This window comes from Orycteropus afer, unplaced genomic scaffold (assembly GCF_000298275.1).
Source record: "Orycteropus afer afer isolate SDZICR_OR568_19922 unplaced genomic scaffold, OryAfe1.0 scaffold00332, whole genome shotgun sequence".
In the NCBI taxonomy this organism is placed as follows: Eukaryota; Metazoa; Chordata; class Mammalia; order Tubulidentata; family Orycteropodidae; genus Orycteropus; species Orycteropus afer.
The window spans coordinates 2,976,704-2,989,708 of record NW_006921919.1 but is presented as its reverse complement, the minus strand read 5'-3'; the positions used below and the strand labels follow the sequence as shown (position 1 = coordinate 2,989,708).

Below are 13,005 nucleotides of genomic sequence, written 5' to 3'. Positions count from 1 at the left end.
TTTTCCTGTGCTGCTTTCAGGATTCTTTCTTTATCTTTGGTTTTGGTGAGTTTGATGATGATGTGTCTTGGTGATTTGCTTTTGAGGTCTATCCTGTTTGGGATTCACTGGACTTCCTGAATGGATATATTGTTATCTTTCTTCATATCAGGGAAATTCTCTTCCAAGAAATCATGGACAATTTTCTCAGTGGTTTTGCTTTTCTCTTCATGTTCTGGGATTCCAAAGTAATCATATTAACTTTAACTTTTCAGTTGTAGTTGATCATAAAGTCTTACTTTACAAGGTAATTGCTATTGTAAATGGAGGGTAGGTCATTAAAAGTCTTGTTTCCTAGATGTTATTTGATATACACTCTAAATTATGTTACCTCCAATATAGCATGCACTTTGAACTTATAAGTAGAAAACCTAGCTTCAGAAAGCATTATTTAAATTCTTGAAATAAATGTGTTTGAAACTGTAGTCTGAGACAGAGTAGGTGTGCTTATTATTAACTCAGCTGAATTTCAGGAGAAGATCTAAGGAGTTTATTGAAAGGGAAGCTAGAATGGCTGGGCATTAGATGTGATCTCTTGAACTTTAAACCTCCACATCACAGTATGGAATTGGCACTAAGATAAGAAATAGAATAAATTCTCTGCTAAGCATAGAACTGAATCACTGCTTGCCTAGACACTGACACAACAGAAGATCATGGCATTTGATGGCACTTGGAAAGTTGACCGGAGTGAGAACTATGACAAGTTCATGGAAAAACTGGGTAAGAACTTTATTTTTCAGTGTCTGGTTACTTGATTTCCCACAGACATTCTTTTTTCTAATTCCCTCTAAACCTCTGGGCTTGGAGAATAGCACTTGGTCTGGCAGAAAGGATCTAAAATGTGATCATTTAGAGGAGTAAAAACCCTATCCCCACTTATCCTAGGAAAAATAATTTATTATCTGAGTGCTATTCCTTGCAGGGGGAGGGGGGGGCTCATTTATGTTTCATTCACTCTTTAACTGCTGATTTCACTTCCTGTATCATTGCTGATTGATATTTTTTTGGTGTAGAGTGAAAAAAAAGAAAATTAGAGTGTGTGGTGATGACTGCTAGATCTTTATTAAAACATTTAGATTGTATAAGATGGAAAAGCAAAGGAAATTAATTTTCAAATTCATAATTCTGGGTGTATTAGACCTAAACACTCTCTCTTCTGATTTCTAAAATTCTGGAAATAATCTCATGAAATTATATGTTTTCTTTGGGGATTTTCATTTAACTGATTTGTAAATCTATTTCAATTATCTGGCAATACAAATATTGTAGAAGAATGACAAACAAATTTCTATCATTTCAAAAAAAATAAAAGAAAGAAAGAAAATTTGCATCAATTTTATCTTGTATATCAGGGATTATAAATTCAAATTTAAAGACATTATATCCTGTCACAATAGTGAATTTGAGTGTAAAATTTGCCCATTTTCCTATTTTTGTGTCAGAAATACTAAAAAAGCAAAGGGATTATAAAATTAAAAAGTTCAAAGCCTTTATGGAAAGGAGAAAAAAAAATTGACATCAAGTCAATTCCAACTCATAGCAATTCTTTAATACAGAGTAGCACCCCGCAGGGTTTCCAAGGTTGTATATTTTTATGGAGGCAGACTACCTCATCTTTGGTGGGTTTGAACTGCTGACCTTTTTCTTTAACCACCAGAGCTCCTTACTGGAAAGCAAAAGGTTATTAAAAAAGAATATTATATATAGAGGATTAAAGTTATGTATTCTTATAAATGTATGAATATATTTTTTCAATCCTTCATTTGTCATTTCTGGAATTTGGTTGACTTAATACAGAAATAAAATGTTTGATAATCTTGTTAAAATTACGCAGCTCTAAGATTCTATAATTTCTGTATTTCATTCAAGTTCTGGAAAATTAATGGGAATCCATACCCTTGATCTGATTGAATTTAAACTTTTCTACAAAAGCTGTCTAAATGCTATTGTACAAAGGCACTGCTATCAGGTTTTCCTCTGCACCCTCAAAAAAAAAAAAAAAAAAATACAAGAGAACTTGGAAAAATAAACACTTTCTATAGCATTTTATTTGCAGTTTCCTGAATCTCTCTTTGCAGGTGTTAATGCTGTGAAAAGAAAGCTTGCCGCTCATGACAATTTGAAACTGATAATTACACAGGAAGGAAATAAATTCACCATCAAAGAATCAAGCACTTTCCGAAGCATTGAAATTGTGTTTGATCTTGATGTCAATTTTAATTACAGCTTGGCGGATGGAACTGAACTCAGTGTAAGAAATTTTTTATAACTGGTGCATTCTTTCTTTTAATACACAATACTAAAGCAATTTCTGTTTCATAACATTGGATAGTTTAATTAATGCAAGTCACCTTCATTTGTAAAGAAGCTATTGGGGTTTGTTCATGTTATATACTGCACAAGGTAGAAGAGTATTTAAATATTTTCATAACATTTGTGAACAGTTTGTATTGAACAATAAAAATGAGGAAAATATCCTTAGAATGACTGAGTATAGACTTTCATAAAGAAATCTAAAGCTCAATGTTTTCAACCTTACATACTTGACAGTAACCACAGCTTTTAGAGTTCAAAAATGCTCAGGAATTATTTCTAAATATTGGAGTCGTCTCAGTGTCACCAAAGGCTTAGAAACAATAGCAGCTTTGAACATTTATCCCTCTTATGCACATCTGAAGGCACTATTGTGGTGTAGAGCCTAAGGCATTTGACTGCCAACTAGAAGGTTGACAGTTTAAATCTCCCAGCCACTCCATGGAAAGAAGATGAGGCAATCTTCCATAAAGATTTACCACCTTGGAAACCCAGGGTGTGTGGGGTCGGTCACTATAAGTCAGAATCAACTTGATGGCAGTGGGTTTTTGGTTTTATGAATACTTGAGAAATTTCAAAATAGGTTAAAATACATCACAGGCTGTCAATAGGCCACATCTTTTTCTCTTTGAAAAACCATAAACCAAATCTGAAATATTTTAAACATTCCAAAAAGCAGAGAAAATAAAATACTCTCTTTAGTCGTACATAGTACAGTAGAAGAGAGATAAAACAACGACTTACTGGGGAATAAAAAATAGTACATATATAGGTAATGTATTTATGTAGGTATATGCATGTGTATAAATACATACTCTATCTATCAAGTTTAAATGAGGGTCTTCTTACAAAGCAATCTTCCATGGTCTCTTGGCATCTATTTGCTTTAGAAATATACACATACATATTTACCTTGTAGCTACAATTATTTCAATGTGATCTCAATCCCTAAATCAACTGCAACTTCCCAAACAACTTGAAACTTAAGAACTCTTTGAAAATAATATCGATATTTTAAAACATGTTGGGTCATTTACCTTTTCTTTGTTAGGTATACTCAGAGTACCTGACTTTTTGTCCTCCTGACACCTAAAATTACTGAGTTAGAAGCCTTAGTACGTGATAGGCATTTTATAGATATTGAAGTAATAGCCATTTAATAGTTAATAGATGTATTGAAATAATGAAATGAAGTAATAAATTAGTGAATGAATGAGTAACCAAATAGAAAGGTTTGATGCTACACTGTAGATCATTAGGAACATATCTTTCAATGTTTAAAACATAAAATTTTAGGGAATTATTGTTTTCAATTTTTTTTTAAATTTTTGCTTCCAAATTTTCATCATGTTTTCGATGACAATATAACTACTGAATATTTTATATCAATGGTGGTCATTCTACCACAATCACATGAATTAAAACAATCACAGAGTTGTTATCCTATCCTTGAAACTAATTTGAACAACAACTAAATTTGGGACACTGTTCTTAACATGAAATAATTAGAAAACAGCAGTCTTGCTCATCCGCCTTATAATTCAGCATACAGGAATTCCCAAGGAAGATGAGTATAATGGTTATCAGAGTAGGCACTGGAGCTCAAGAGCCTTGGTTCAACTCTGGCTGTGTGACTTTGGGTGAATTATTGTGTCTTAGTCTCATCTATAAAATGGAGATAATAATAAGCTTTATGGGTTATTGTGAAGACTAAATGAAGAAATGGAACTATAAAACTCAAAACAGTTCTTGACATCTCCTTAACTCTTACTATTTTTCTGTAGGGAACCTGGAGCCAAGAGGGAAACAAACTTGTTGGAAAATTCAAGAGAGTAGACAATGGACATGCCCTGAATACTGTCCGAGAAATTATAAATGGTGAGCTAGTCCAGGTGAGTTGTAAAAAGACTGTAACTATTTTTCAAAGACAAAAACAATTATGTAAAAGTTTTATTTTTGTGGTTGCTGAATTATATCTTCAGTATGAAGATAGTTATTACTTTTTTCTTAAATCTTACTCATTTAAAAAAAGTGGGTATTTTCTGATGCCTATGTAATGAAGAGAACTTACATATGTGTCAGAGATACAGATGCCTGTTTTTAACTGCAAGTGTGACTACAAACCAAAATACTTTTTAAATAGTTGTATCCAATATTTAAGGAACTCTGGTGGTGCAGTGCCTAAGGCATTTGACTACTAACCAGAAGTCTAGTGGTTCAAACCCACCAGCTACTACAGAAAAGATGATTGGGCCATCTACCTCCATAAAGATTTACTGCCCCAGAAACCCAGTGGGGGTTGCTTTGAGTCAGAATTGACTCAGGATCGGAGAGATACAATATTTACATAAAATGCTACTATCAAGTATGAGGATAACACACTACAAGTTTATTTGAAAGCTATAATAATGTTAATATTTTGCCTAACTTATCCTTAAATTTTAATGGCATATTCTTCAATGTTTGTTCACACCTTCCAGACTTATACATACGAAGGAGTAGAAGCCAAGAGGATCTTTAAAAAGCAGTGAACATTGTTCTTGAAGCACAGCCCAGAACATAAATGGATGGAAGATGTATATTGTGCTAGAACTGTTTTTCTTTCCCCATCAATTATATGGTTACTGACTGATTAGTTCTTTTATAATCATTGGCAAATGGCTTGCATTTCCAATCATGCCAAAACAAAAGTGAAAGTGAATTAGAATTGTTTTGCATTCCATAAACTGTGCATTTATTGTTGTTGTTGTTGTTGTTGTTGTTTGCCGTCGAGTCGGCCCCGACTCATAGCGACCCCTCCTTGGGTTTCCGAGGCAGTATCACTACGGAAGTAGGATTGCCCAACCTTCCTTCCGAGGAGTGGCTGGTGGGTTTGAACCGCCAGCCTTCTGGTGAGCAGTCAAGTGCCTTAGGCACTATGCTACCAGAGCTCCCGTGCATTTATTAGTGTTCTAAAAAAAAATTGTGATGTATTTTAAAACAGGTAAATATTGCTCCAAAATTTATTGTAAGTACCCTCTCCTTTAAAAAAAAATGTTTTCTGACTTAAGCATTGGTAGACATTTTTTCCTGCACATTTGGTAAACTAAAATCATGGGCTGCATGGGGTCTTCAAAATTTTGCACTGTCTATAAATATTTTCTTTGGTAATATTTATTATTATAAATAGAATGTGTGCTCAACCAGAAAACTGAGATATATAGAAATACAAATACAAAATAAATATTTCCATGAACCCATAATCGAGAGACAGCCACCATTCTGACTGTAATAAATATACTCCCAGTCCTCTTTTCTGGTGTAGATGTATACATTTCCCCATTCATATCACCTCGAATAACACAATAGGAAACAAGTGATATACTAAATTAAATAATTGTATCGTATTCTCCCATACTACCAGTGATTCCCAGGCTTGGTTGAAAATCAGGATCACCTGAGGAACTTTAAAAAATTTTTGTACTCTTACTCTCTACTGTTAACCTACTAAATCAGAATCTCTGAAAATAGAATCAGATATTTTAGAAAATCCTCAGGTGATTGTGATGCAGCCTGTCCACTATCCAGTCTTTGGAAACAATTAAGCCATCAGACACCAAAAATGTCACTTTAATTTTTTTTTTCTCTTTTTTAAATACATAAACAAATACACTGTCACTTACTAGGGCCCAAAAAGTTTCCTTTTTGTCCTGTTTCACAATTTACTATTTTATGTGCTTTAAGCAATTAAGTTTAATGAAAACCAAACCAAACTCACTGCCATCGAGTCAGATTCAACTCATAGTGACCCCTTCTTGTGTGTCTGAGGTGGTGTTACTATGGAAGTAGATTGCCCAACCTTTCTTCCAAGGCGTGGCTGGTGGGTTTGAACTGCCAGTTTTCTGGTTAATAGTCAAATACCTTAGGCACGATGCCACCAGAGTGTTCCTAAGTTTAATGAGGATGTATATTAAAGGCAGTCCCTGTGCAGTGCAAGTGCAATTAACTAAAATGTTGTTGGAGGTGTTAGTTCACCCAGATGAGCCTCAGAAGAAAGGCTTGGCAATCTACTTCTGAAAAATCAACCACCGAAATCCCTATGGAGCACAGTCTCCTTTGACACACACATGGTCACCATGAGTCAGAATTAACCAGATAGCAACTGGTAAATATTAGGGGATGAAGAGGGGAGGTCAATTTTTGCAGCATTTGCAACTTTCTGTATTTTTGTTCTGATAGATACTTTTTCATCCCGATGTAGATTATAGTTAACATTTATATTGTTGTTGTTGTTGTTATGTGCCGTCGAGTGGGACCCGACTCATAGCGACCCTTCCTTGGGTTTCCAAGGCAGTATCACTACATAAGTAGATAGTTGTTTTGTTTTGTTTTGTTTTTAAGTCAGGCACTGTTCCAAGTAGTAAACACACAACTGTGGGAAGAAAAGTGTTTGAGTACATGATTAAAAGGAATAGACAAAATAATATATAATCTTTTGCAAAAACAAAACCAAACACAGATACTATATTTTTCCTCATAAAAATTCTGCAGTGGTTCCCCATTTAGTTCAGAGAAATAGTAATTATTTAGATTTCACATGCTTTAAAATAAAGGTTCAAAGTATACTTTCACTTCTTTAATCTTACTTGCTCACATATCTTTGTGTAATAAGAAATAGGCAGGTACTAATAATCTCATTTGAAAGTTGAGAAACTAAGGCACAAAAAGTTTATTACCTTTTCTAATGTTGCACAGGGTTCATAATGAATACAGGAATGATACATAGTTCTTGACTTCCAGTCTAGTACATTATGATCTATGCTATTACTCAGCCTGTTATAAACAAAAATACCTTAAGAAAAATAGTCCTTTTAATTCCTTCATGGCACCCAAGAATAGCAAATGAGTTAGGTCAGACAGTAAAATAATGGAAAGTAAGTGATTAGACCCTTGTCTATTTCTAGCATCATGGCAGACTCACTGTTTTCTCAATTTGTATCATTCCAACTATTACATTTCCACTATTTGTTGGTATTGGAGAGTAATCTATGTGCTAAGTGACTGCCATTTCTACAATTCCTTTTGAGGAAAATTGACCTTGTCATGATGTCACCCTGATTGACCAGGAGAGGGTTCCAGAACCAAGAACAGCTAATCTAGCAGATGTTGGCCAGATTATGCCCACCAGCTGTGCAGAAGGCACACTAGCAATTAAGTGAACCTAGAACTCTTTTTAGGCAGTTTGAATTTGAAAAATACAGAGATGGTACTTGGTAAGAAGGAAAACAGGTTAAAGATGACAAAGAGAGCACATAGTAAGTAACAGTCATGGGTACATGGAACAATGAGCAAGTTGAAGCAATAGGGTAAAGAGCGAAATAGCCGGAGAGTTAGTCAGGAGCAACTGGAATACATGAAACTGAAATATTTTCCCATGAAATATGGCATCTGATGTTCACTTCAAATTAATCTTGCTTGGGGAAGAAGTGGGAAGTGGCATAGATGAAACAGGATTGATCACAAGTTGATAATTGTTGCAGCTGTTGAAAAGTGTCTGACACACACTAAGTTCATGTGCGTACTTAAGAGGAAGGTGGGAGTTTATTTTACCTTCTTCCTAGTTTTGTATATGTTTGAAATTTTCCATAGGAAAAATTAAATACACACACATACACTCCTCCAGAATCCAACCAGTTCCTGTCACTTCCACTGCTAATCACCTTGGTTTTAGCCAATATTACCTTTCTTCTAGATGACTATAACAACCCTCTGAAAAGCTTCCCAGCTTCTGTCTTCTCTATGCATCTCCCTAGTCTTATTTTCAATATAGCAGCCAGAAGATCCTTTAAAAATCGAATTTGGGTCCTGTCACTCATGGGCACAAAATTCTGCAGTGGTTTCCCATTTAGTTCAGAGAAAAAGCCAAAATCCTTACAATGGCATACTAGTTAACCAGTTGGTATTGAGTTGACTCCAGCTCATGGCGACCCCATATGCATCAGTGTACAACTGTGCTCCATAAGATTTTCAATGGCTTGTTTTTTTGAAGTAGATTGCCAGACTTTTGCATGGACTACAATTTCCAACTTTTTGGTTGACTGCTGAGGGTGTTAACCATTTGCACAATGCAGGGACTCCAAGACTCTACTACCTATCTGACCTCCCTCCTGTTTTTCATGGAATATATGGGCAGAAAGTGTTCCAAGCAGAAGAAACATACTGGAGTAAAGGCCCAAAGGCAGGCACAAGCCTGGGGAATTTGAAGAATATGGATGTTCTTGGGAGAGTATCCAAGACCATTCAGAGCTGACCAAAAACAAGATCAATGTTTAGGAAATATACATTAACTAGCTTTGCTAGAAACTGGGAATGATGTAGTGAAGAGAATATGGGTTTTAGAACTATACAGACTTGTTTAAACTCTTATCTTTCCACTTACTAATTAAAATTCAAGATATAAGCTTCAACTTTTCTTACCTAAAAAAATGAGAAAATAGTAATGGTTTTCTGAGATTGTTCTTAGTTAAGGAAATGTAAAACATCTAGCATGGCATGTACCACACAGTTGGTAATCAGTAAGTATAATACTTAGGAACCTTTCCCTTGTGAAGAAAATGGAGCAAAGTATGTATTGTATAAATTGGAAACCTCATTTCTCAAAATATCGCCAATCAAGTCCCTGTGGTAGAGAGTGTCTTGATCTGGTACATGAGAACTTGTAGTTCCAGTATGGTCTGTGACATAACCAGGTGGGGTCTTTGGGCAAATCACCATATCACTTTGGAACTTAATTCAATCGTCTTTTAAAATAAAGGGTGGGGACTAGATCATCTCTAAATTTCCTTACTAAAATTATATGATGTCTGAATAATATTCAGTGAGTCTTCCTTTCTGTTTAAGCAACACCTTTGGTGTGTGTCATAGGGTGTTGGAATCACAGAAGTTCAGGAATAGGCACAGATAGCTTTTAAGTTCCTAAGCAAAGCTGGCTTTGTGCTCATATAACCTGTATAGTCACATGATGCCCCACATTCAGAAGGGCCTTGTGATTGGCTTAATGCTCTGCTGTTGCTCTTTTAAAATCCTCAATGATTTTTGAACAAGGAATTCTGCATTTTCATTTCACACTGCCCACCCAGCATTGTTGCTGTCCAGTCCATTCTGACTCACAGTGACCCTATAAAGCAGAGTAGAACTACCTCATAAGTTTTCCAAGGTTGTAAATTTGTGTGTGTGTGTGTGTGTGTTTTGGGTGAAAGTTTACAAGCAATTTCATTTTCCATTCAAAAGTTCAAACAGATTTTTTCATGACATTGATCACAGTCCCCACAATGTAACAACTGTCTTTCCACTTCCTCCCTGTGGATACCTTCTCATGCAGCACAACAGGATCCAGATCCACAGACATCCTCAAATTTTCCCAGGATGGAGATATATATATATACAGTGAAAGCAGGCCACACCCCCAAGGAAACTCCCTTTCAAATGATTGGCTACTCAAAGCATATACATCAGATCTCATCATGGGAATGACCAAACCACAACTGCTTAAACCACTCAGAATTATGGTTTAGCCAAGTTGACACAGAACCTTAACTATCACAGTCCACCCCTTGTCAACTTGACAGTTGTACACATCTCCTTAACCACATTAAAAAAAAAAAAACTCTCACTGCCTACAAGTTGATTTCAACTCTTTAGCAACCTCTCTTTGGGTTTCTGAGGAGGTATCTCTATGGAAGTAGATTGCCCAATGTTCCGAGGAGTAGCTGATGGGTTTGAACTGGCTGCCTTCTGGTTAGCAATCAAATGCCTTAGGTGGTATACTACATGAGCTCCCTTAACCACTTGTAATCACATGCTAATTATATTATGTTAAGCTCAAGTATGACTTTTTAATTGTCTTTATTTAGAGATTAACCACATGTAATTTCTAAATAAAGATAATTATAAAGTCAGACTTGAGCTTAACATGATACAACTAACCTGTGCACAACCAACAACACATTAGCCCTGTTTACATTTTATAGTTTATAACTGAAGAAAACAAAAATATCTGATGCACACATACAATGAAGAAATATAACAATCATACTCCTTGTTTCTGAAACTAGTCACATGGTCATAGCTGGTGTTCGGAACTACCTCCTTTCACCACCCATTCCATATACCCCTTGCCCTCAGCAAGCACCTCAGCTGGTCATGGTTCTTTGCCTGATGAGGTGACCCAAATCTTCATTCCTGAAAGGTCTGGGCCATTAGTAGTCATATCAGAATTGGATTGCTGTAGTTTTCTATTGACTTTAATCACAAGGCATGGTAGTACTAAGAGATGTCGTAAAGAATCTCTTGTATTCCAGACATAGTCTTTACCTCCATTATGTAATATCAATCCAATTCACCCTTGGTAACCAGGATCTATCACACCAGACATTACAGTAACTCCTTTCTTTGCCTGTTGATCTAGAGGCCCGAGGAGGCCAAAATGGCTGGTGGCATTCTCAACTTCCAGTTCAATGCAATCATTATTATGTCTCCTGGTGGAAGCTTTCCTCCCTTTGGGACTAAGACCTCCAGACCTTCAGAGCATAGAATTTCAGGGACAGGAAGGAAAAATTTTTTTGAGTAGGTCACTAGAGGTAATAGAAAGTGTACCACTCCTGTTTCCACCTTTGGTTCCTGAACCTGTGAATCCTAGCTATTGGAGAAATAGTACCATGCCATGTCCAGCACAACAGCACAGGTCGTGAAACAGAACAATACAAAAGGATAAAAGAATTAATAGAAACAGGGGCCATGTAGATGCTTCACGTATTAGGCGTGAGTGACCCCTGATGCCTACGCTCTGCTTTATTTTTACATGTATGCATGATTATATCATTATTCTTGGAATCCATACAATCAACTATTTTCTACATAGTTAAAGTTTTACTCCTCTACATGCCCAAGGACAACAGATGGTCATAGGAAAAATCACAAAGCCTCCTCAGGAAAAATGAATGTAAAACTATAAATGTTTACTAGGGCACAGTGACCCAAGGTATGAAATGTTCCAACAACATAGCAAACATGGACTACTGGAATAACATTTATTTTTGACACTTAATGTTTTGCCAAGTAAACATTTAACTGTGAAAGAGGCCTTGCTTTCTCTTGTAGCTGTTGGACATGTGCCTTGCACTCATGTCCTTTGATAATTTCTCTCTTCGTCTCCAACAGTACCATATAGTGGACACTGGTTTAGAGCATATACCGTATCCTGGAGAACATTGTTCCAACCCTGCAAGGTATTGCCATCTAGCTGGCACTGTAATTGTGTTTTTAGAAGGCCATTCTATCAAAGCCAGCTGCTTCAGGATGATGGGGAACATGGTAAGACCAATGAATTCCATAAGTATGGGCCTATTGCCACACTTCATTTGCTATGAAGTGAGTCCCTTGATCTGATGTGATGCTGTATGGGATACGATGACAGTAGACAACACACTCTGTAAGTCCACGGGTGGTAGTTTTGGCAGAAGCATTGCATGCATGGAAGGCAAATCCAGAGTAAGCATCTATTCCAGTAAGAGCAAAATGCTGCCCTTTCCATGATGGAAGTTGTCTGATGTAATCAGCTTGCCACCAGGTTGCTGGCTGATCATCCTGAGGAATGGTTCCATATCACACAGTCAGTGTTCTTCTCTGCTGCTGGCAGATTGGTCACTCAGCAGTAACTGTAGTCAAGTCAGCCTTGGAAAATGGAAATTCATGTTACTGAGCCCACGCATAACCTCCATCCCTGCCACCTTGGCACTTTGTTCATGAGCTCATTAGGCAATGACAGGAATAGGTGAGAAAAAAGGATAACTGGTTTCCACAGAATATGTCATCTTATCCACTTAATTGTTAAAGTCCTTTTTTGCCGAGGTCACCTTTTGGTGGGCATTCACATGAGACACAAATATCTTTACTCCTTTGGCCTTTTTAGAGAGACCCATCCACATACCTCTTCCCCATTCCTCCTTGTCACCAATTTTCCAATCATGTACCTTCCAAGTCCTAGACCATCCAGCCAAGCCATTGGCTACAGCCCATGAATCAATATACAACCATACATCTGGTCATTTCTCCTTCCATGCAAAGTGAACAAGCAGATGCATGGCTCAAAGTTCTGCCTATTGAGATTTCCCTTCACCACTGTCCTTCAGGGAAGCCCCAGAAAGGGGTTACAGTGCCATTGCTGTCCAGTTTTGAGTGGTGCTCACATATTGCACAGAACCACCTGTAAACCAGGCATGAGTTTTCTCTTCTGCAGTCAACTGACCATAAGAAACTCCTCATGAGGCCACAGGTGCACACTGGGAAAGGGAAGGTGTGTTAGGCTGAGTTCTCTAGAGAAGCAAAACCAGTAAAGCTTAGAGAGAAAGAGAGAAATTTGTCTTAGGAAAATGGCTCACACACTTATAGAAGCTGGCTAGTCCCAAGTTCTTGGATCAAACATCAAGCTGGAGGCTTTTCCCAACTCACACAGCTGCAGGTGCTGATGAGCTCAAGGTTGGCAGGCAGTGTACTGGCTGTTGACTCTGATGGATGATGAATCCAAGATCACCAGGCTGAACACTGGATTGTTTGCTCACAGACAGTTGTAGGCAGCACAACAGGATGCAAATTCACAGAAGTGTCTGTCTT

At 36.9% G+C, this 13,005-nt stretch overlaps 1 protein-coding gene across 1 annotated transcript; it reads left to right on the top strand.

The window, feature by feature from the left end:
- Positions 1–695: 695 nt before the first annotated feature.
- Positions 696–4,886, top strand: FABP2 (fatty acid binding protein 2). Its single transcript, XM_007952374.1, has 4 exons — positions 696–762; positions 2,121–2,293; positions 4,140–4,247; positions 4,836–4,886. Exons 1-4 carry the CDS (start codon positions 696–698, stop codon positions 4,884–4,886), a joined length of 399 nt encoding a protein of 132 aa, XP_007950565.1.
- Positions 4,887–13,005: the final 8,119 nt, after the last annotated feature.

What these genes read in the sequence shown, in the direction of transcription:
- FABP2 (XM_007952374.1), top strand. Translation starts at nt 696, where the DNA reads ATGGCATTTGATGGCACTTGGAAAGTTGACCGGAGTGAGAACTATGAC. An exon ending in CAAGTTCATGGAAAAACTGG is followed by an intron (nt 763 to 2,120) that starts GTAAGAACTTTA and finishes CTCTCTTTGCAG; the next exon opens with GTGTTAATGCTGTGAAAAGA. An exon ending in CGGATGGAACTGAACTCAGT is followed by an intron (nt 2,294 to 4,139) that starts GTAAGAAATTTT and finishes ATTTTTCTGTAG; the next exon opens with GGAACCTGGAGCCAAGAGGG.